Source organism: Sinocyclocheilus grahami, unplaced genomic scaffold (assembly GCF_001515645.1).
Source record: "Sinocyclocheilus grahami isolate Dianchi unplaced genomic scaffold, SAMN03320097.WGS_v1.1 scaffold14.1, whole genome shotgun sequence".
NCBI classification, from domain to species: domain Eukaryota; kingdom Metazoa; phylum Chordata; class Actinopteri; order Cypriniformes; family Cyprinidae; genus Sinocyclocheilus; species Sinocyclocheilus grahami.
The window spans coordinates 2579312-2605938 of record NW_015505193.1 but is presented as its reverse complement, the minus strand read 5'-3'; the positions used below and the strand labels follow the sequence as shown (position 1 = coordinate 2605938).

General features: G+C 35.1%; 1 protein-coding gene across 3 annotated transcripts in view; it reads right to left on the bottom strand.

Annotated features, from left to right (window-relative positions):
• LOC107600264 (protein FAM168A-like) overlaps positions 1 to 25191 on the bottom strand; it is a 46429-nt gene extending 21238 nt beyond the window's left edge. Inside the window, exons 1-2 of one of the 3 annotated variants that reach the window (XM_016292111.1) lie at positions 24977 to 25190; positions 1354 to 1476 (exon numbers count right to left, since the gene is read on the bottom strand). In XM_016292111.1, coding sequence (XP_016147597.1) covers positions 1354 to 1424 — 71 coding nt within the window. In that variant the 5' untranslated portion in view covers positions 1425 to 1476; positions 24977 to 25190. Of the gene's footprint in view, positions 1 to 1353; positions 1477 to 24976 lie in introns of all 3 variants that reach the window. The other 2 variants (XM_016292123.1, XM_016292118.1) reach the window with 2 other exon arrangements.
• Between the last annotated feature and the right edge of the window lie 1436 nt (positions 25192 to 26627).

Genomic DNA, 26627 nt, shown 5'->3' with positions numbered 1-26627 from the left:
AGATCAAGGTCACGACATCTAACTAGACAAAGTGGCTTGAAACTGCATGAAACATATCAAAGATTCAAAAAGAAAATAATCCTTAGCTTTCCATTCCCCTAAACACTTTTATAAGCATGTAAAATGCACAAGAGAAGTATAATATAATATTTGGCAAGTTGGAGAAAACAGCATTAAGTCATGAGAGGTCATGAGTTACAGTGGTTTTACTATGTTTAAGGGGGATCAGTTGCTTAACAACATCCCTTTAGCATCGAATAATCATTGTAACGCATGGCCTCTCATGGCTTACTGCTTTAATAAACTAGTATAAGCTTAATTAGAGATTGAAAAAATGACATTATAAAACAATGGATGAGCCCTTGTTTGAAAAGGCACTGTAAAAGTCAACACACACACACTTGAATTCTATATTAATGTGCCAACCATAACCATGTTTATTGTGATTATTCAGCAGAGATACATTAAATTGACCAAACTTGACAGAAAATTATATTTCAAACAAATCCTGTTCTTGAAATGTTTCTTGAGCAGCAAATCAGCATATTAGAATGATTTTTGAAGAATTGCGTGACACTGAAGACTGGAGTACTGATGCTGCAAATTCAGCTTTTTCATCACAGGAATAAATTACATTTTAAAATACATTACAATAAAAAAAACATATAATTTAAATTGTAATAATATTTCAGAATATTTACTGTATTTTTCATAAAATAAATGCAGCCTCGGTGACCATAAAAGACTTTCACAAATATTACAAAAATCGAACAGACTCAAAACTTTTCAACGGTAGTGTATATTTAATAAATTATATATTTAATTGAACACATATTATAATACCACTTTTTCATTTGTTGTAAAATTAGGGTAAAACTACCCCTTATTGCTTACAGTCAACATGAAATCAAAGTCTATTTACTTTTTTAAATACACATTATTCCAGTGACATCACTGAGACCTCTTGTTTTTCAGCCACGCACCGGGAATTACATGATTCATCGCCATTTTATTTTTACAAATCCACTCGGATATGATTCTGAAATCTATGACATCATCATTATGAAAGCAAAATGGGTTATGAATGACATTTCATGGTGACTTTAATAAGCTTGATCAGAGGTAAAAAACCAACAACGAGCAGGTGAAACCTGTGTGCTGCTCTGACACAAAACACATCGAGATCACACAATCTCTAGAGGACAGAATCCTGACATACAGCTGATATGTAGCTCATAACAGCTGGAATCAGAGTGAACACAACATCAGTAACGTTCCAACCCCAAAACACACACAACATAAACACAAAAACATGCACACACATGGTGGAAGGTGCTGAGCACTAAGACTGACCTCTTAACGTTCTGACTGGTGTCTGTTGGGTACAGAAAACTGAATTTGTCAGTGGAATGCCCGCTTGCCATTCTCAGTGAAGGAAAGGCAAATGAAGGAGGTAGGAAGAATGGATATGCAAATCTGGAAATGACAAAAAGAAGGAAACAAACAAAAACGAGAGCAGGTCGTGATTAAAAGGCAAACCATCAAGCACAAGCACAACAGAGCAAAGCAAAAGACAGCAAAGCAACATAAAGCAAGCAAAGCAGTGGCCTGAGCGAGCGGGAGAGAGAGACAAAAAGTGAGAAGCAGCAGCAATCAAAGCTCACACACCTTCACACACTGATGGACAGATCTTTATGGGGTGAATAACGGTGCGTCGGGGACAAGCAGTGCTGGATTTAAAAAGTGTTCTGGGAATGTTCTTGTGTACATGTAGATTTGATTCAAACTGCATTCTAATCCACTTAATATCCCTTCCCTTAATAAGACGCTTATTTAATGCCCACACACTTTAACCCCTTAAAGCAGCACTATGTAACTTTTTCTGTGTTCAAAATTTGCAAAATGTATATAATGAGCGAGTACATCATGAATTCATCTTCCAAACCGCGTTTTTGTCTTATTCCGAATCACTACGGTACACTTATAATAAGTACTTAAATATTTGGACTAGTATAGCCTGGTCGGGTCGTCACCGCTGCGGAGTAACACATACCTGCGTGAATCGCCAGAGACATAAACTTAGAGAAGTAGCTCCGGTTGGAATGTTCTTCCGCGTAGGGATATGCCGGTATCAAATTTTCATGTTGCGATTAATTACTCATGCTTTTATCACGGTATGCGGTATTATCACGGTATTGTAATTTAGTTGAACAAAAGTGCTGTCATAATACAGTATAACAGGTTTAATAACTTTTTTCTTATAACAAAAATAACTGAACATTTAAATGCAATAAAGCAATAACGAAAAATTTATAAAGTTAAAAATTTTACACAGATTAAAGTGCAAAAGAACTATAAAGACCAATAGGTATCACTTTACAATAAGACCTCATTAGTTAATCTTAGTTAATGTATTAACATTCACAATCAGCAATAGCTACATTTGCTACAGAAGTTATTAATCTTTGTTTAAAAAATACAAGTCTTAGTTCACGTTAGCTCATTAAATAACAGTTGCAACTTTCGATTTTAACAACCTGTTATTAAATACTGGAATACCTAAGATTAATGAATGTTCAGAAGAATTTTTCATTGGCAGTTAATGTTAACTAATGAAGCCCTAATGTAAAGTGTGACCGAACAATAAAGAATCAAAAGGCTTTCAAACAATATCTAGGGCATGTTGTAGTCCAGATTAAAATGTAAAAAAAAGTTGTGTGCGATGAACATCATGGCAAATACACAAATCTGGATGGTTGTTTAAATCATTTAAACACGATTCAGAAACAGAAAGTTGTGCAGCTGCTTTGTTTACAGGGTTTCCGGGGTAACGGCTGCATTAAAATGAATTATTATTATTATTATTATTTCTGCAATTTAGTGTCATCAGCTGTCAGAGAGTGAAAGTGCGCTTTCATCCAGAGCGTCTCTCACATGTTCCGCCATGTGCTTCTCGTCCGCACTTGTTTACATCAGAGTGCGCACGCGTCTTTCACGCGGCATACAGCGGTGTTGTGCATTTTGACCAGTTGATAGGAAAAGTATTCTTAAAATGCATTCAAAATTCTGAATAATTTGTAATATATAATTATTCACGGTATTTAGAAGTGCCCACGATAACAATATCGTGCACATTCATTACCGTGATATATCGCATTACCGAATACCGGCACAAGTCTACTTCTGCGGGATGTGTGCAGTTCTGTTTATTAACTGCTAGAGCACCAAAAGTTACATAGTGCTGCTTTAAGTGTCACCCCCCATTTTTGAACATAGACGTGAAAGTGCACTATCCAAACTTAAATTATTCTAATTCATGAAAACTTTGGCATACAGACCTAAGGTTGGACTCCTTTTTAAGACTATCTGCAGATTACTGCAGGTGGAATCATTTCAAAATATTAAATTATCAAAAAGTTACAGAAGTTTAAATTTACTGTAAAGAAAATTCACTGTACCGTTTTTTTATTTCATATAAAGTAAATATTTTACAAAATATTTTTGAATCCAAAATTGATATAAAATTAAAGCCTTATGTCTAAATAAGTTATGTTCCAAATTTGAAGTTGATATAAAAAAATTTGAGGTTCCTGTGAGATTTTATTTAGGGCGTTATACCACAAACAGTCTGTAGAATTTTTGTTGATGCATTTTTCTGTTACGAAGGTCTAAATTTCTGTCAATATTACTTTGATCAAAAAAGAACCACCAAATATGGAATCTTGAGACTCAGACCTTTCCAAATATATGTATTTTGTCAAGATTATAAAAACTTTTGATTCTAAAAGACCGTAATACATTTTTGTAATATGACACTTGACTCCACCCACTAAGGGGGAGGAGACCGCTAAACGATTTTAAAGTACCATTTCCATGGTAAAGCAATGTCCCATTTAAAAATGGGTTTCACAGTATGAATTCTGAGGTTTTAAGCTTTCAAATGATATATAATTTATGATGATTACTAAAATATGTGAAAAAAGACAACAACAACATAAAAAGCACCATTGGGCCCACCTGTGGGCCGGTGGCACTCAAGGGGTTAAAGGGGTCACTGTGCAGGATGAACAAGGAATGTCAGTTCGCATTATTACATATTAAGGACAAGCATTTTGATCAGTTTCACTGCTTAAAGGAATAGTTCAACCAGAAATGACAATTTGATGAAATTGTGCATGCCATCACTTGCTCAGCAATGGATGCTCTGCAGTGAATGGGTGCCGTCAGAATGAGAGTCCAAACAGCTGATAAAAACCATCACAATTTTACACATCACACGATTACAGGATACAGATTTTTACAAATCATTTTACAAGTACTCCAACATGGAAAAAAAAACAGTGGTATTGATTAGAATCAGAATTAGAATTAGATTAGTGAAAATGATTAAAAAAAAGTTAATAAGGTTATCTGGACAAACTGTAGAGATTTTGTGGGGACAAATAATAATAAAAAAATATACATAAAAACATTGTTTATACACAAACCATTTCGAAAAGCAAACTGAACCGCTGCCATTAAGGTAATGCACAAACTCTGTACCTAACCTTTGACATTTTTATCATTTCGCATAAGCTAGTAGCACTTTGCATTTTCTTACCTAAATAAAAGTATATGCACTGGGTTGCATGCCTAACAAACACCAAATATATTAAATGCATTAAATGTATATTAAATGCATAGTTAGCTTCCCAATTAACTGCTAGCTTTCCATTTTTATTATATGAAGTCTTCATTATTCAAACAAAGCTGCATATACAATATGCAATATACAATAAATTGTTGTAAAGTACAACAAAAATCCATAAACAGCTAAAGGGGGATTCTTGTGGAGCATTTGACGCACATTCACAAATGCTGGATTGTAGATTCCTGTAAGTGTTTTTTTTAATGTAATGCAAGTAAGAAGTGCATCCAGGCAACAATCATGCATGCACACTTTTAATGCGTTATATTACGTGTCTTCATAAGCAACCCAACAGCGCCATCTAGTGAATGTATTGTGCACCTGCGCTTGCCGTCATCTCAGATTATTATCACTTCTGTTTAATGGACAATTCAAAATGACATAAAGTAGGTTTGACTGCACTTTGTGCATGTGCATGTTGTGTTTTATGTGCATGGGCGGATCTGAGTCACTGGTGTTCTGCAGACCACGAGTCATTAATCAGGCTGTGACAGGATCACCTTCAGCTGCTGGTGGATGAAGGTGCCCCTCGCACCAGAACACAATCACCTCTTCCTCTCTGCACTAATGTCTTCCTCAGTAGGCCAGTATGATTGATGGCATGGTGAACGATATCCAACTGCCACACAGACGTAACCGGGAAATCTACTGAAAACACAGGCGTGTGTATTCAGAACCCGTTCAGACGTTATGTAATCGACTGCCTCGGGATTCTTATTCTTATCAAATATACTGATGGAAAATGAAAGACCAGATAACATGATTCTTGAGCAATAGAGACAAGATGCATGGATGCTACCATTTTACACCAATAAATGTGAGTGACCTTTTCACTTGTGATTACATGATGCTTTTTACAAATCATTTTATGGAGAATTCTATGGCAGATTTCCATTTGTATGTCAGGTATGAATCATACATCATAAAAAAAAGACATCCTGAGATTTAAATGCATCTCAGTGTGATCAAGCGGGCTAATTTTCCATTCATAAAAATAATATCTAGTAAATTAAATATTTTACAGCAGCTCATAATTAAGAAAATGCATATTCAACACATTCCTGTTATATATTAAAAACCACTTACGTTAATTGAAATATAATAAACATTAACAGAAATTTACAGTTATTTAGCAGATGCTCTTATGCTAAGTGACTTAAAAAATACGCACACGCACACACACACAGGTTTGTTTTTATGGTTTATGGGGACTCTCCATAGGCGTAATGGTTTTTATACTGTACAAACTGTATTTTCTATTGTCCTACACCAACCCTACCCCTCACAGGAAACTTTGTGTGCATTTTTAGATTTTCAAAAAAACTCTAAATTATTTATAAGCCTTTTGAATTATGGGGACACTGAAAATGTCCTCATAAATCACCTTCTTGTTGTAATACCTATGTCATACCCATGTTATTATACAAATTTGTGTCCTCATAAACCACATAAACATGCATGCACACACACACACACACACACACACACATCCCAGATAGTTGCCAAGGCAACATTTCAAATTTTGTTTAGGTTAAGTTGAAGTACTACAATTACTAAAACTGAGATAAAAATGAACAAAAAATATAAAAAAGAAAGAAAATAAAGAAATAAACAATATAGTAATGCTATTACAATAACACATTCAGACTAGATGTGCACTTATTCAAATAAAATTATTATATCAATATTTATGGCTGTCTCTTCAGGAAATGCCATCTTCACATACCACACATATACAAAACACAACCCTCAGTGGCGGTATTTGGAATAATTAACTGGAGCACACACACAGACAGAAAGAACCTTTATGGCTCAATGACCAAAATGCAGCACAAAACTGGAGGCAGAACACATTGAAGTGCACTCATTATCGCGGGTAGGTATTATTCATTGCTTTATGTGTTCTTCTACAAGCCAAAGACGCACAGTGGCTCATGAAGGGTGGAGAATGGGGTTGTGAAGTGCACACTCGGGTAACTAACCAGTATTAAACGGCACCAGTCTGCTCTTCCTCCGTCCCTGTAGAGTCGTTCATGGGAGAAAAGACGTGCAGGAAAATGGCTGATTGCTAATACACGGCTGGTTTAATGCATAGCAGAGCTCAGAGACGGCAATATAACACGGCATTAACTGATATTAATGTATGCAGATGAGAGAGAGAGAGAATATTACAGAGACACAGGTGCTCAAGATTTCCTTGTCTTCATTAAGGGTTTCCTTTACTGTCCTACCTTAATTCTAGGGTTGGGAATCGATAAATGGTTCTGAATATTTAAAAAAATAAAAAAATAAAGAAATACTGAAATTCAATTATTTATTATGTTCGTTTACCTTTACAGTTCTGGAATGTCTGCTTTCTTTTATTCATGCAAATGGAACAACATATGCATTTACAAACATACTTCCTCAAAATTACTATATAAATATTCCACAACTGTAAACATAAATGAATATAATAATAATAATAATAATAATATTATATATATATATACATATATATATATATATATATATATATATATATGAATTATGCACAATTGTGCTTTCTTTTTTGTATTTTTTTTATTTAGATCTTGACAGAAATGGACGACGAAACTGGAACTGTCATAAAGAAACAAGCATGCTGGATTGTACAAATGATACATTTTTTCATTATACATTAATTATATATATACATATATATATATATATATGCATGCTTATATATATTAATGTTAATTTCTTTAATGCAACTGTTATAAAATATGTAATTATGCACAAACATACTGCCTCAAAATTATATAAATATATATATACTGTATATATAAATATATACAATTTGTCTTATAACTTATGGGGTGCTGTGTGTACATTAATGAGGAAAAAAAAATAACTTAAATGATTTTAGCAAATGGCTGCAATATAACAAAGAGTGAAAAATTTAAGGGGGTCTGAATACTTTCCGTACCCACTGTGTATATATATTCATTTGACATGAACTGTTCCTTTAAGAAAGCGTAACTATTGTAATCTAAATCAGAATCTTTCTGTCATCTCTCCTCAATTGCTTTCTCCATTCGACTGACTTTCACCATCTCTCCTGTCCTCCCTCCAAGCAAATCAATCCCTCCTCCATTCCAGCGTCTTTCCTCCTCCTTTACGCTCCCCCCCTTTCCTCAATCTCTATGAATAACTCTCTTTTTTTCTCTCTCCTTTTTTATCAGGGTGAATCTGAACATACTGCAGTGCCCTTGAGCTCTCGCTCCTCTCCTTCTCTCTCAGCTGAACACAGGGTTTGGCAGTTATGCCGGCGTTATGTAACGCGCTGCTCTTTATAACACGTTGTTGAAAGGTGCATTGCATACTGCTCATTATATCTGCCCTGCAGCATCAGGAGACGGGAAACCAGATGAGGGGAAATCCAAATGCAAATTCAACCTCAGCGCCATTATATTCATCTCATCTGCCTATTGATACAATATTCAAGATGATGTGGATCTGGATTTAATTTTATGATTCAGCATGAACAACCCGTGTGAGCACAGCTTACTCAAAGCCTTTAGATCTATAGAAAGAAAATCATACATTTAAAATGCATTCTACATCTAGATATAGGTATATTGCAGGGTCCAAAAAAGCTAAATAAGAGCAAAACAATAAAATATTCACTGGGACCTAAATATAGTTTTTAATAACAAGAATGAAAAAAAAAAACAGTTTAATATTAATTAAAACATTATGCAAGCAAATCTTCTCAATTGGCAAGTAAAAAAAAAAAAATCCTGTCAAACATGTCTGGGTCATATTTCACTACAAAATCGTAAAATATTTAATAAATAAATAAATATAAACAAATACATAAATTATAATATTTTTAAAAAGCATACTAAAACAACCTAAAAATCTTACAAATAATAAAACATACAAAAATGACACTGTCCCTACTAAAATTTTTTTTTTAAAAGGTTAGTACTGCTAAAAATATAAAAATAAATAAATAATAAGTTATGCTTTGTGATAGAATAAGATCACCAATATCATTAAATTAGATTAAATTAAAATTAAAACAAAGTTTTTTCATGCGAAATATAATTAAAACATTTTTTTTTCTCCTTTTGAAATTGGGATGAAATATGTCCAAAACATTTGTGAGGTTCACTCGGGTGCTCGTCTCTCTGAAAACACATTAGACCGCAGGAAAGTCGTGGCCTAATGGTTAGAGAGTCGGACTCGTAACCCAAAAGGTTGTGGGTTCGAGTCTCGTACCGGCAGGGATTGTAGGTGGGGGGAGTGAATGTACAGCACTCTCTCCCACCTTCAATACCACGACTGAGGTGCCCTTGAGCAAGGGCCTTGAGCAAGCTAGCCTTGAGCAAGGCACCTAACCCCCAACTGCTCCCCGGACGCCGCAGCATAAATGGCTGCCCACTGCTCCGGGTGTGTGTTCACGGTGTGTGTGTGCACTTTGGATGGGTAAATGCAGAGCACTAATGTGAGCACACATGTGAGCACCACATGTCACTTCACTCACTTTGAGTCCGGTGGAGGTTTTCCCTGCTGACTGGGCAGTCAGGGTAAATCTACGGACACACACTCAGCACTTTGACCCTGTGGTGATGATGTCATCGTGACATTGGGACAGACCCCTGAGCAGCGCACTGACTGCGCACATCAGCTTCCTGCAGCACAGGACGTGTTTTCCTGTGACTTCATTCACAATCCAGACTGTAATTCTCTGTACTGAACGGTACGACTGCAACAACAAAGCAGCAACGATTTTGTTGATAAAAGCACAAACAAAAGCAATTCCACTGTCTTCTGCTGCTTAGTCATGACTTTCATTCATTCAGAGATCCTCAGTCAGAGTAGATCCCATATTTAATTTGTCCATTCAATAGCTGTAACATCATATCTAATTTTTTTTTATTTGCTAAAAATCATTTGTCAATGAATGTTTTCATTCAGATACACAACCAAAACGTTTGGGGTCAGTCAGATTTTTAAATGTTTTAAAAAAAAGTCTCTTATGTATGGAAGCTTGTTTCCACCGCATGTTAAAAAATAAAAAGGTAATTGTGACTTTTTCCCTTTTTCCTCAAACTGTGAGATAAAAAGTCGCTATTACCTTTTTCTTATTCTGTAGCCTCACCAAGGCTGCATTTATTTGCAGTGTTGGGGGTAACGCATTACAAGTAACGCGAGCTACGTAATCAGATTACTTTTTTCAAGTAACTAGTAAAGTAACGCATTACTTTTAATTTACAAGAGAATATTGAAAAAAAGAGTTACTTTTTCAAATAAGTAACGCAAGTTACTTTTTTTTTTCAATTGATTGACAGCTCTCCTGTCCCCATGTTGAGAGAAATCAGAAGATGTTACTGTAGTTCTAAAATAAATTAATATGCATTCATCTCACTCACTCACAAAAAAAAAAAAAAAACAGATTCAGTATTCCTCAAAATGAATAAAAATAATGCAACTCAGAATATGACGCAAACCTGCAATAATTAAATGTTAAACAACACAAATATCCTTTATGTATTTAATCCCATTCTATTAACCAATGTCTTTGCTTCTGACCTTCGATGATCCAGTTCAACCGTACTAAGCAAAAATTACTCAAGACAAACATTATGTGTCTTTTTTTATTGCTGAAGTGTGTTGAATTGTCTTCTTCTGCATTCTACTGTACGGACGTAAATTTCTTTCCCTTCAGCCTGAGGCTTATTCATTTCACTTTTGCTGTGAAAGGCTTTTATATTTGCCTAAAATAGAACTTTATTTTAAAAACAAACAAGCAAGCCTTGTCCAGATTTAAAAAGTAACGCAAAGTAACGATATTCTATTGTGAATAAAATATAAGTTTATGAGATTTGCAAATTATTCCATTCCTTTTTTACTCACAATTTGTACAGTGTCCCAACTTTTTTGGAATTGGGTTTGTACAACGTTTTCAAGTGTGTTTATACAATTTAAGCTTAGGATCATATCAATATTATTATTTATGTTGAATGATCATCTTTGGTCTGTATTATGAGCATCAGAGCTATTGCCAGGTTTCAAAAACATATTTTCTACTGTATATCATAATGTTTTGATGCCTGATTTCACTAAAAGCATAACACTCTAGAGTGGAGCTTAAGTATACACCAAACCAGAAAGCAGTATATATTTAGTATATAAAAATATCATTAAACACAAAAAGTATTTTCTGCACTGGACAAAATGGCCACATTGCTGCGTCATTCCATCATGAACCGATCTCTGTGTGCAGAACTAGTCAACCTAACACAGACTTTATAGCTAACTTGTGAGTTAATGTGAGGGTAAGACGGTTTCTCCCGGTTCTGTGGACAGGCCCTGCGGCGACACATCTCTCTTCTCCTCAGCTCAACAGCACAAACACACTGAATTAATGATGGCACTGCAAACAGCACAGAGCAGCCTAAGAGTCTGATTATAGAGGTGGGATATCGCTGACTGATTCCTGAACAGAAGAACCCGATGATTCTGTGAGCGGTTTTCCTTTTATTAAGATGCACAACAGTGAAAAAACACTCAGAAATACATGTAAATTTTAAGTAAGAGCCTGCAATATTAATGTGTGGGCTGTATATAACGCCTGTTTATGGGTGACGGAAGAGGAAAAGAGGGTTTTCTGCCTCCATCAATCTGATCTGACAGGTACAGCAAAGACACACACACACACACACACACACACACACACACACACAGGGTGCAAGAGGGGGTGAAGCACAGGGGCGTCTGAATTATTTAGATAATAAGCGCTTAAAGAGCTGAGCAGAACAGACACCACCACCTGTGTGTGTGTGTCAGTGATCACGCTGTGGGGACAAAACAGTCTCTGCTGTGAGGTCCAGCTGTGTGAGCTGTGCAAACAGTGGGAGAAAGACAAGCTAACACACACATACACAGCCTGGTGTCACAGGCTACTGTCAAAGACTGACACCTTCACACCAGAGCTGTATCACACAGCTGACAACAGATCAACTCATACATTTGGTCTTTTTGGGGTTATGGGCCTATATCTGACCGATATCTGTTGCAAAATGGTCACAAAAACAGAACTCATTTAAGATCCAATGACAAAACAAATCAATAGATTTGGGAACGGAGATGCATTAGGTATGTGCCAATACCATCCTATATGAATATGCTGTAATACCTCTTCGCCTTTAGATTCTTGTATAAATTACAACTAATAATTATTTATTATTTTATATAATATTAAATAAAATATGTAATTTCCAGTGCAAATGTATTTATATTTTAAATATAAATATTTATTACTATAAACTCTTCCCAGACCGGCTCGTTTTTAACAAAGCCTGTCTCATTTCAGGACACTGAAGCTGAGCTGAAGGCAGAAGCGCTGTAAATTCACAGCAGCAGTACAGAGCGTCTCACCGTCCCATCCCCCTCACATAAATTTTTGCACTTGCCAAGGTCTATAAGATCAGTGCAAGATGCATATGAGAGATTTACAGCAACATTTACAGATTCAAGCTGCAGGACAGTCATTTTCCGATTCCAATTCCAAGTTTTTAACCAGTAATAACAAGAGGAACAGTCAGACAAAGAGAAAGCTATTCATCCGCCGGTGCCAAACCACGCGTGAATTTCTGAGATCTAATTTGGTGAAAGAAGCACTTCAACAGCTGAGCACGCAGTTGGGCTTCACACACGTAAAAAACAAAGGACACATGGTATCCACACACGAAGTCTATAAATACTGCGTTCCTACACCTGCTTTCTGCTTCCAGATGATTTACAACAATTCATCTAAATGTCAGTTTCAATACACACTATATGTGGGATTGTTTTATATCTGTTTCTCATATTGCAGACCACTAACACAATGTATGAACATGCTGTGTGTCACTTAACAGTATCAACATCAGTTTCAGTGATTTTAAACCGATATAATTTTGGTGTTTTATTGTCATTATTTTTTAATTAACACAGAAAACAATCCTGACGTTTCCCTCAGTTTAGGAAAAACAATAAATAAAATCAAAATAAATAAGATTAATAAAATAAAATATTTAAAGAAACTAATGTATAAAATCACTAGTGTTTTATTGTTATTATTTTTTAATTAACACAGAAGACAAACCTGATTTTTCCCTCAGTTTAGAAAACAATAAATAAAAAAAATTAATAAATAAAATATTTAAAGAAACTGTAATATATAAAATCACTAGTGTTTTATTGTTATTATTTTTTAATTAACACAGAAAACAATCCTGACTTCTCCCTCAGTTTAGAAAACAATAAATAAAATTAAAATAAATAAAATATTTAAAGAAACTGTAATATATAAAATCACTAACAATGTCATGAAATATAGTATGGTTCAAAACATTTATACTGAATAATGTTTTTAAATAAAGCTTTACATTTTTCTTTTAAACCCTCAGGAACATTAATCCCATAGGCTTTCATTTAAGTGCATAAAGTACATTATTGAAAATTATTTTCTATAGTAGACTAATCAGCGTTTCAGCTTTTAAAGGGATAGTTCACCAAAAAATACGGTAAGATTTCTAGATGTGTCAAAATAAGCCTCTAATGCTCACCTAAGCTTTTTTGGTTCCAAAAAATATATATATTATGAAATATTATCATAATTGAACGGTTTTCTGTTTGAATATATTTTAAAAATGTAATTCATTTCTGTGACGCAAAGCTGAATTTTCAGCATCACTACATTATGATCTTTGAGAAATCATTCTAAAACGCTGATTTGCTGCTCAAGAAACTTTTCTGATTATTATCAATTACGAAAACAGGTGTGCTGCTTCAGATTTTTGTGAAACTGTGATACTAATCAGAGTTTCAGCTTTTAAAGGGATAGTTCACCAAAAAATACGGTAAGATTTCTAGATTTTTTAAAATAGGCCTCTAATGCTCACCTAAGCTTTTTTGGTTCCAAAAAAATATATATTGTGAAATATTATCATAATTGAACGGTTTCTATTTTAATATATTTTAAAAATGTAATTCATTTCTGTGACGCAAAGCTGAATTTTCAGCATCACTACATTATGATCTTTGAAAAATCATTCTAAAATGCTGATTTGCTGCTCAAGAAACTTTTCTGATTATTATCAATTACGAAAACAGGTGTGCTGCTTCAGATTTTTGTGAAACTGTAATACACTTTATTTTTTAGAATTCTTTGATGAACAGAAAATTAAAAAGAACTGCATTTATTTGAAATATAATTTTTTTGTAAAATGCCTTTACTGTTACGCTTGATAAATTGAATGTGTCTTTGATGAATAAAAGTATTCCTTTTTTTTAATAAAAATTAATAAAAATTCACACTGATCCCAAACTTTTAAATGGTAGTGTAGTCTACTTTTGTTTTCCACAGAATAAAGTCATACAGGTTTGAAAAAAAGTAAGGGGTGTAAACTGTGTGAACTCTCCCTTTAGGTTGCACTGAACCAGGAATGTTCCTTTAACTGGGTCAAGCACTAACTTTTGATTTGCACAAGAGAAAACGTCTGACACAGCTGCAGTTAATGCTGGTAATTTGTTACAGGCTTACAGAGGTTCAGGAGGAAAGCTCTCACCTGAACCATCCGGAAACCCAAGGGAAAACCTTCAAGCCTTAATCTCTCTCTCTCTCTCTCTCACACACACACACACACACACTTCATAAAAACACTCATAAGAAGCTTAATTAGCTATTCAAATACAATAGTCACACAATAGGCCTTCCCCGCCCAGCAGTTCTCTAACAGGACCTGAATGAGAACAGGGCATGGAGGGGAGTGGTCCTTTCCCAAAAAATGCCATTGTTTTAACAGCCCTGCAAGAGCTTGTCCTCTCTGATTCTAAAAAGGTCCAATTCTATCTCAAATCCTGCCTTTCACCTCCATTTTGTATAGGACATTATCCTGCAAACAATTGCCTCAAAACCAACATGGGGTGTTGAGATGCCCCTCTCACGATTCAGACCCCAGGTTCTCTCTCTCTCTCTCACTCACACACACACACACACACACACACACACACACACACACACACACACTTCATAAAAACACTCATAAGAAGCTTAATTAGCTATTCAAATACAATAGTCACACAATAGGCCTTCCTCGCCCAGCAGTTCTCTAACAGGACCTGAATGAGAACAGGGCATGGAGGGGAGTGGTCCTTTCCCAAAAAATGCCATTGTTTTAACAGCCCTGCAAGAGCTTGTCCTCTCTGATTCTAAAAAGGTCCATTCTGTCTCAAATCCTGCCTTTCACTGAGGCACTACCTTCATTTTGTATAGGACATTATCCTGCAAACAATTGCCTCAAAACCAACATGGGGTGTTGAGATGCCCCTCTCACGATTCAGACCCCAGGTTCTTCTGTTGCCTCTTTCTCCTTCCATTGGCCCCCCGACTTACACACACAGCGCCGCAAGAGCTGCATTTTTCAGCTTCTTTCCTTTCTTCACCCTGACACCTTCTTCCTCCGTGGAGAAAAAGGGGGGGGGGGGGATGGTTTTCTAGACTGGAACTACTACACACACACCATACTGTTTTCATCGTATGCATTGTGTACAATATGTGAATTTTCTTGGGGTCGTTAAAGGCTGTGTTTATTTGACCAAAAACTATAATAAAACCGTAATGTGAAATATTATTATCATTTCAAATGTTTTCTGTTTGAATATATTTGAAAAAAATGTATTCCTGTGATGCGCAGCTATATTTTCAGCATCATTACTCCAGTCTTCAGTGTCACATGATCTTCAGAAATCATTCTAATATGCTGCTTTGCTGCTCGAGAAACATTTCTGATTATTATCAATGTTGAAATCAGTTGTGCTGCTTAATATTATTATGGAAACTGTGATGCACTTTATTTTCAGGATTCTTTGATGAATTGCCAAGGTTCAAAAGAACAACGTTTACTTGAAGTAGAAATCTTTTGGAACATAATGTCTTTTCTGTCACATTTGATCAATGTAATGCACCCTTGCTGAATAAAACAAGCAATATTAACTATGATTTTTAACATCAACCTAATATGAAATATTATTATTAATAGGAAAATTTCCTCAATTCTTAAAATCTGACTGCTAAAGTTGAATACATTTTTTACGCAAATGTATTTAAAATGCTAAATAACTACATATCAGGATGAAAATGTAATTCCACATTACATTACATACCACTGCTGACTATCATAGCACAGTTCCTATTGATTTACATATAATTTACTTATGTTTTTCACAAAATAGCATCCATTCCAAACTCAGCCGTGATTACAATGTAAAAATGATTTTTCACAGTTATAAATATAAACCAAAATAAATATGACTTGAGTACGTTTTACAAGCACATACCATTTCAGTCTTTTTACTTCTAAATGTCATGTTTAGTTCAATGTGTTACTTGCCGTAAATGTATTTAAAATGCTAAATAACTACATATCAGGATGAAAATGTAATTCCACATTACATAACATACCACTGCTGACTATCATAGCACAGTTCCTATTGATTTACATATAATTTACTTATGTTTTTCACAAAATAGCATCCATTCCAAACTCAGCCGTGATTACAATGTAAAAATGATTTTTCAAAGTTATAAATATAAACCAAAATAAATACGTTTTACAAGCACATACCATTTCAGTCTTTTTACTTCTAAATGTCATGTTTAGTTCAATGTGTTACTTGCCGTTATATCAGATCACAAAAAAAAAAAATATATATATAAAATACCTGAAACCACTGTTTGAATTAAAGTCATGTGACAACAATGTAAGCAAACTCCGGTTTGAAATATCTACCGCTGCCTAATGCATGCTACTTCACACTAGAACTGCGTTTTATTCCCCTGCAAACACGTGCATTCATTGAAGGTCTCTGTCCTCTGTCTGCATCGTCCAGTCTTTCGTCGAGCCGCTGCATCCTTCAGATGGTTATGTGTGAGCGAGTTCACGCTGAACATGCTCAGTACTTGTGTGACGCTAAATTACATTTGCCAGCCTGTACGGCGCACGCTCACACACACACACACACGCACACACACATAATCACTCTCTACCCAATGTCCACGTTTACCTAAATGTGTTGGTTCAGCAGGATTTCTGTGCAAATTATGACAATGGAGAGGAGCCAGCGGCTGGCGGAGACCGTACCAAACACACACAGGATAAACGCTGCTGTAATGTCCTTCATCTTATCAACGGATATCAAAAACAATCACATTCTGATGATCTGAAGGGCAGCAGCAGGACATGAAACTCTGCCAGCAGGTCAGACCTGAAGGCACGAGTGTGTGTGTGTGTGTGTGTGTGTTTGCTGCCTGAGGGTCTACAGTACTGCTGTGAGAGCGAAGGTCAGCTGATATGAGTGATGGAAATGGCAAATTAAAGAAATAAAACAGATTATCACTCTACTGAATACAATTATCTAATCTAAAAACAGCAACAGTCTGCCTGTAGGTTTGATTGTACATAAACTAATGTCACTTCTGAAAATACAGCTTCAACTACAACCAAAAGGCTTCTTAGGACAGTAATTCTCAAACATGCATTTAAACAGATGGTATGCGATGTGACTCAACTTAAAATATTAAAAATACTTTTATTTAATTTAAATAAAAATGTACTTAATCAAATAAAATATTTTAATGGTCATTTTTTGTTATCGTCTGTGTAGTACTTGCAATTTACATAAATAATAATAATTAAAAAAAACATTTTCAGAGATTTTTAATGCAGCACAAATGCATCTACACAATAACTACTGCGGGAAAAATCTCACACAAGCCTAATTATACTTCTTTTTAAATAAAGCATTGCCTTCTCCCACTGAGTGATTACCATGCATAGCGTGCAGAAAACATTTTTAGCATATCAATTTTCTTCCATTATGCCCAAGCACATTAATTCTTCACAAATTAAATGTGCACATACCACATAGAATTTTTATGGATTTTATAAAAATGTGGCACTAGGATGGTCTGATTGGATGTTTTAAAAACTTTGAGAACCTCTAGGTCTCAAAAGTGTTATTTAAAAACAACAACAACAACAACAAACCATTAAAAATCGTTTTGGTAATTGAAATAAAGTTGAAATTTAAAAAAAATTATAATAATAATTGAAGAAAAAATTAAATGTGTTTTATTTCAGGCAGTTGCCAATACAACATTTATAATATTTAAGTTGAAGTGGTAAAATTACTAAAAGTAGAAGTGAAAAAGCTAAACTGAAATATATATAAATATATATATATATGGGGGGGGGGGGGGAAATTGATTTTTCGATTAATCGTTTTTTAAAATGACGTTGATTCGATATCGATTCTCAAAAGCCGCGAATCGATCTTTTCCAGGATTTATTTCAGCACACATTTAAAATAAGATCTGATTAACGTGAATCTTATCATTAGTCTTCTCCACTAGATGTCACCCTTATTTACCTTGCGCGATGTTACAACAGAAAGCCTGTCATTCATTCAGCGCTTATCATGGCTATACGCGTGATTAGCAATGCTCAGGTGAAATGCTACAGTAATACTATAAATCTGCGTAAGCATTTGATATCACACATAAGGCGCCATGATTTCCGTAATGAATGAATGGCGGATGGCGCGGTGCATTGTTTTGTTTACTACACACATACTAAAGCGCGGATGACGCTCGCGGGGTTTTCAGCTTCTGCCGTCTCACTATATGATGATATGAACACGAATGTCATCTCCAGCTGCTCTGAGAGTCACTTCATTAGCATTTTACCGTTTCATTTGAGAAAACTACCGTCATATCACATACACAGCAGCTGCATGTTCTTCACGGCAACCCGTCAAAATAAAAGTTTAGTTTAACGTTAAGAAACTGTCAAAATATATGACTATTTAGCAGTCTTAAGTATCAATGCTACTACTGCTAATAAATATGAATAAATCTTTATTTTTAAAGGAATAATCACATCTGTTTTCTTTTTAATTTTAACAGTAAACCTCTGTTGTGCAGCACTTTGTTAGCCAAAAAATAAAAGGGTTTAATTTTCATTTGATTAGGATAAATTAAATGAATGTTTTATGCCTTCATCTGATTACCAGAAAAATTAAGAACATTTTATAGGGCCCTATTATTGTTTAAAAAAGGACCCATACAAAAAAAAGTATAGGTTTAAAATACAGGCATGTGGCTTGATTTCTTTTTATTAATTCACCATTTGTAAACTGATGTTCACTGTTAATTTTTTTGAAATATCAATAGCATTTGTATTAAAACTATATTCACTGAATGTAATAAAATAAAATCAAGAATCGAATCGAATTGAGAGCTTGCGAATCGAAATCGAGACATCTGAATCGAGACCCAGCCCTAATATATATATATATATATATAAAATAAAAAAGTAAATACAATTATTTAAAAAAATACAAAATTATTATTAATTTTTTAAATATGCAAAAAAGCTAAAACAAAATATTAAAAAAATATTATATAAATCATACCAAAAATCACAATGGGTCTCAAGAAAACCCTCTGGTTCAATAAAGAAACCCTTTGATCAGAGCAAAAATAATGAAACATCAAGAACCTAAAAGAGAACCCTAAATACAGAAAAGATAAGTAGAAGGTTGCATTCTCAACCTGCGGTGCTACGAAGAACCGCTAAAGAACCTTCTGTACACTTAAAATGCTCCTAAACCACGTGTTACTCATGTCTCAGCTGCACGATGTCTTGAAATAGACTTGAATGAGTATTTGGGTGGCTGTGAGTATATGTATGCATGTGTTTATGAGCTGTAGTATACTGTAGCTCAATTACAGCAGCTTTTCAAAAGAACCAGAGACGCTCACAAAGCCAGACTCCTTTGTTTACTTCCTTGAAAAGGAGACTCATCTTTTTTCATTTTAATATGTTTGATGTGACAAAACCTGTAGGAGTTTCATTTTTCCCACAGAGAACTTCAGCAAGGCTGCGATTTCAGTGTCTTCCCACAGAAAGTCCAAAAATACGCCCATCCAGAAGCGTCTCAGCCTACACGCCGCTTGGATGATGTTTAGTAGACGTTTGTTCACCACTTCTGCTCACACAGTATGTGTGTCACACTACAGCATGCGCAAGTTCTCCACATTATTAACAATTAGCGTCAGCATCGCGCCAAACACGCACGCACGCGCTCACGAACAGCAGCACAATCACTCCGTTATCAAATTTTGGTCTAATTTCTTACAAATTCCTAAAAATGAACTCTAATAGGCTTTAAAAGCTTTTATAAAGTCAAAGATATGTTCTCTTCTAAGTCTTTAACCAAAGAGTCATTTGAGTTTCATTATGAAAAATTAGCATGAAAAGTGAGTATAATATGTGACCCTGCAGCACAAAAGCAGTGTTAAGTCGCTGGGGTATGTTTGTAGCAATAGCCAAAAATACATTGTATGGGTCAAAATGATTGATTTTTCTTTGATGCCAAAAATCATTAGGATATTAAGTAAAGATCATGTTCCATGAAGATATTTAGTAAATTTCCTACCGTAAATATATTAAAACTTAATTTTTGATTAGTAATATGCATCGCTAAGAACTTCATTTGGACAACTTTAAAGATGATTTTCTCAATATTTAGATTTTTTTTGCACCCTCAGATTCCAGATGTTCAAATAGTTGTATCTCGGCCAAATCTTGTCCTATCCTAACAAGCCATACATCAATGAAAAGCTTATTTATTCAGCTTTCATATGATGTATACATTTCAATTTCGAAAAATTGACCCTTATGACTGGTTTTGTGGTCCAGGGTCACTTATGGTCCCAAGGAGCGTCATCATTAGGATAATCTCACTAACTCTAGTACAGTCCTACTTTTACTAGCTGGTTATTATCCCCTTTAACACCTTTCACTCTGATTTGATCTGCGACTCGTGTTGTTCACTAGGTTGAGGTTGAAGGCATTTGTGAAAAGCTGCATGGAAGCTGTATTCTTGTTTAGCTACATGGAAAGTCTTGTATAAAAATCTTACTTGGAAAAAAAAATTATAATGCAAATGAACGATGAAAGGTGCATTAAACAGGTTTCATAGCCTAATCTAAATAGCCTATAACTGTCTCAAAATTACCAATTGTAATGGCAAACCCCATGTTTTTATTTTTGGACTAGTACTTGTAGCACACAATGACAAATAAATAAACTAAATATTCTTGCTCCAAATTTTATACTACAGACACAACATTCCAACATTAAAATTAAATAAATAATTTTGTGCAATAATAAGTGTGCAGATGGATACTATATTTTTTCCATGAAAAAAAACAAAAACAAGAATCATGTAAAAACTGTGGTAAATGAATACAGTAATCATACAGTAGTACCATATATCAAGGTACCATGGTATATGTCCCCCCCCCCCCCCCCCCCCAAAACAAACAGGATTTACCATGGTACTGCCACATTATGTTTCTGTAAAGGTGTGTTCTACATTTTGAAGAGCTAAAATAATAATACTAATACATTAGGGTAATACACTGTTTTATTACAATAATAATAACAAAGAAATTCTCAACATTATCTAAACTTATACAGAATATAACAATATCTACATACTGCTACGCCACACAATGCTCTTCAATATGGCCACTGCAGGTTTGCTTCCAGTTCACAAGATACTCATGTTTAACAGTCTATATTTTATATGACGTTACATTTCACATGTTATTGTTAGCTGATCTCATGAGGAGACACTGATACCCTGCAATGGCATCGCAAATCTAATGGGATTCCCCTGTAGCCACAAGGCAGGATCTCGGAGCATTTTCTGCTCCTGTTTATCAGAGGAAAGCAACATCCCCTCAGGGTGGGTGTGTGTGTGTGTGTGTGTGTGGTTAATCTGAGCTCTATAAGCACTATTACAGTGAATGCATACGCTAACACTCAGCTGAGATGCTCTCATTTTCACTGTGGACTTGGCTCATAGTCTCACACAGACAGTTCATCAAAAACCATCCCTCCGTTTTTCCACTCAAAAATAAAACCACCTCCGATGAAAAAGGAGGCTCATAAAAGACGCATTAATGCAGAAGTGCGCAGACACGTACTGTGACACAATTAACACGCTGCCACACACTCACATTCTAACATGTTTGTGGCAAACTGCAGACTTTCAACCCTTGTGAGAAATTCAGCGGCCCAATTATTGAGAGTACGGGTGAAGAAAAGCTTCTTGGAAAGTCGTGGGAGGAAAACGTAGCAGTGAATTTAGTAGAAAATCGTACAACTTGAGTGTCCTCCTCTCTACGCTACAGTTCTCAAGGCCAGCATTAAAGAAGACACACATTATGAGACTGATGAACACCAATAATGTGCTGCACTCACTACATGAGCATTATCAGTGCAAATACTTTCCTTTTATATTTATTCTTAATATTAAATAATTAGAATTACTACATCCAAACCATAAAACATCTACTGGCGGTTTTTTTCTAGATTCTGAAGAACGTGTAGTAAAAATGTTCAAGGTTAAATAATAAAACAAAGATTTTTACAAGAAATCAATCTTTCTATGTCAAAATTTCAGGTTTAATCTAATCTTACTTGTCGTTTCTTTGCAATTATTTGGGAAATTTCTGAGTGAAAGCAGGTTTTTTTTTTCACTAAGATGTTTGGAGTGTTGCTAGGTGGTTATTTACTTGAAAAATAACCAGCAACCTACTAAGATTATATACTTTAAAAAAAGCCCACTCTCAAGACGCTATGATTTTTTTCATTATAAAGTGGATAATTTTGCAAAGGAAAAAAGTATGCAACTGAGGATTCATTCTAAAGGTTAAAATTTTAAGCATAAGCTGTTACTAGTGACACTGGCTTAAAGTATGCACACTAATTAAGACATTCTGTAATTAGGCCATTTACATGCAGACTGAGATCTCAATGCTTAAAAAGCGCAATTCCATTAGAGCACCTGCTACTCAAGGAATCCTTTAATTATGACAAAAACCCAAATGCTTCAGGATACTTGCAGCTCAATCCATAAAACTTTAATATGTCGCAGTCATACTGTGATGGGAAGCTTTTCTGTACAAATTGAATTTCGAGCAGATAATGAAACCATCAATGAAAACAAACGAGGTGTTTTCTGTGTCTCTTCAGCCACTATGACGTTACGACCATCAATCAGAAAGCTATGGACACTTTTATTGCAGGAATGGTGGATTGGACAGCACATGATGAGGAAGCCAATCCAAGCATCATCGAAGCAGAGCAGAAGCATCTCAGATATTAACTAGTGCTGGGCAACGACTAATCGCGATTAATCACATCCAAAATAAAAGTTCTTGTTTACATAGTATAGTACTGTGTATATTTATTATGTACACACACACACACACACACACACACACACAATTTCGAGCAGATAATGAAACCATCAATGAAAACAAACGAGGTGTTTTCTGTGTCTCTTCAGCCACTATGACGTTACGACCATCAATCAGAAAGCTATGGACACTTTTATTGCAGGAATGGTGGATTGGACAGCACATGATGAGGAAGCCAATCCAAGCATCATCGAAGCAGAGCAGAAGCATCTCAGATATTAACTAGTGCTGGGCAACGACTAATCGCGATTAATCACATCCAAAATAAAAGTTCTTGTTTACATAGTATAGTACTGTGTATATTTATTATGTACACACACACACACACACACACACACACACACACACACACACACACACACACACACACACACACACACACACAGAGAGTATATGTTTTGAAAATATTTACATGTATATATTTATATTCATATAATTTATATTATATATATATAAAAATAATATATTTTCCTTAAATATATACATGCATGTGTGTGTATTTATATTATACACATAATAAATATCCACAGTAGACACATATATTATGTAAACAAAAACTTATATTTTGGATGCGATTAATCATGATTAATCATTGCCCAGCACTAATTTTAACATGTCAGCTTTCTGGCCATTGGATTATGAACACTTTGCACTTTACATTACAATGTCTGTTGTGGTTAGAGATACAGTAGAACAACAAATATGACTGTAGGAATTATTTTCATGTTAAGTTTAAGTTGAAACAATAAATAGATAATTAGACTACCACAATAAAAACATAACATCCATTAGTAATAATAATAATGATGATGATTATTATTAGCAGCAGTAGTATTTATTTATTAATTTTAAAATATAAATAGTGCCCAATAACATTTTATTTCTGCATTTTGACAATTATAAATAGATTATTAGATTAGATTACCTCTATAAAAATATAAAATCCATTATAAATAATAATAAATGAATATAAAAATAGAAGTATTTTGAGCTGCATAAATTTATATATTTTAAATAATGTATAATTTTTTTTATATTCTCTCTATAATAAATTATATTTATTAAACAAATGGACAATGTAAAGTGTCACCCATTGTTATATCCGTAACTGAAGGTGGTAATAGTTAACATTGTTTCCTAAAACACTAAGTACCCACATACTGGCCTGTGAATGGCTACAGATTTGAAATTAATTTCATAAACATCCACAGAATTGCATGGATTAGGTCCAAAACACAGTGACTGCTATTCTATATGGACCAAATGTGCTGTTTCCCTTTGTATCAATCAACCAGGAATGCAATGACAAAATATGCCCAATTAAAAACTATAACCCCATAAAACAAAACAAACAAACAATGGCAACCGAGAGCATCGTGTATGAATGCAACAACAAAAAAATGAGTAGAGCAGTCGCTCGACCGCGCGTTACATTGTAACGCTGACCAACAAAAGATCTCTATTGCGTCATAATCGCTGTTACATTGTTGCACACGGATGATTCTTTGATCGCGCCTCATATGTCCTCGTAACAGCGCTTATGATCGGCTCTCTCGGTTGTTTAAAGGCCTCAAACTCCTCCAGACACCATTTTGAGCGTCTCTGTGTCTCAGCTCTATGGAATGTCCAAATGCATGACAAGGGAATGAACAAAGTCAGCTTGAAAAATCCCTCTCATTCCTGGATCCATCCCGAAAACGCCGTTCATCGATATTCTGAACTCGAATAGCTAAAGCGAACGCATTCGTTTTCTCTGAAATCACCATCGGGCAAATCAGAAAGAGCTTCACCATCACTAACACACACACACACACGCACGCACGCACGCACGCACTGGCAGGAGAAAGGCATTGCTGCTGTTTGATGGTGGTGAAGCTCTAATGGTGGTTGGATGGTGTTTCTGGACTTTAGAAAGGAAAACTACATGAAATGTGACTTACCAGTGCGAGATGGTTTAGATGGGTCACCCTGATCCAGTCTGTGATCCCGGTTTAAAGCGATCTTCTGGGTTGCTGAGGGTCAGTCTATTCTCCGCGAGTGTGAAGGTTTCCTCCTCCGGTTGATTTTCAGGCTGTATGGAAGCACATAAAGCGATGGGGGATGGGGGATGCCAGAAGAGAAGAGAGGAAGGGAGGGGGGATAGAGAGCGAGAGAGGGGGGCAGTAACATAGAAACACAAGGGGAGGACCTCTGTGTCTGACGCACGACTGAACGCACCAGTCATTCAGTGCACCATCCATTCGCCATAATATGCGCGAGCACAAATCATCCAATATGGCCAAATATGAATGCATGCGTCTGCATGAAAATAAACCACACTTCGTTCTATAACAACTCACATGCAGTTACATCCACGCATGTGCAGGGACTGGCCAAAACGAAAGTCAGAAAAATGCGCCAGTTTTCATGTCCACTAGAGAGAACAAGCACGGTTTCTTCATGTCTAAGCTGGAAATCAAGGGCTTTTATCATACTTAAAATATTATTAAAATAATTAGTATTATTCAAGCGAACGAACAAACAAATAAATACCATTGATCATGCCTATTTTTCTAAACAAACAAACAAACAAACAAATAAAAGGAAAAATAAAATAAATGCATATACACAGTGCTGGCTAGATTACTTACAAATTGTAGTCCGTTACTGATTCCAGATTACACGACAAAAAACTGTAGTAACGTACATATATGTGAATTTACTTGCTGTATAATATTTTCAACTAGTGAGATTTGGTTCGCGCGCCCTCTGGTGTCTGTAATGCACCTCTACATTAGGGAGAGAAAGAGATGATAGGTTTTTTTTTTCCTGTGTCAGAAGATTCAAGCAATTGAAAAAGGAAATATGTAAACTAGTCTCATATTTCAACAAGTGGGGCAATGAATAAATCTCAGTATCGTTCTGAATGGCCAATTTCCTGGTGAACTGGATGAAGAGAAAGCAGCTCAGTCCGTTGGGAAAGATCAACAATGCCATCTGGTGTTTCCAACATGTTAGAACCTCACATTTCATCCGTATCAGCTTTCCTTTTGTGTTCCTAACAGACAGTGTTGGGGGTAACGCATTACAGGTAACGCGAGTTACGTAACTAGTAAAGTAACGCATTACTTTTTAATTTACAAGAGAATATCTGAGTTACTTTTTCAAATAAGTAACGCAAGTTACTTTTTTTTTCCAATTTATTGACTGACAGCTCTCCTGTCCCCATGTTGAGAGAAATCAGAAGATGTTACTGTAGATCTAAAATAAATATGAATATGCATTAATTCATCTCACTCACAAAAAAAATTCGTAATGCATTACTTTTAAAAGTAACTTTCCCCAACACTGTTAACAGATGATTTGAAAGTTACAAGATATATTACATAAATTCTCTTACAAAAAAGGAAATTACCGTACTTCGAAGAGCACAATTAAATTTCCATCACGGTATCAACAGAACACCATAGTGCATGTAAAATACATTTGATACCTTTTTATATTTTTCATTTTATGTGTCCCATTTCCATGTAGTTTAACTTGTAATACTCAAATAACTAAACCTAAATACACTTAGACTAAAACTTTTAGCCATATTAACATAAACCAATA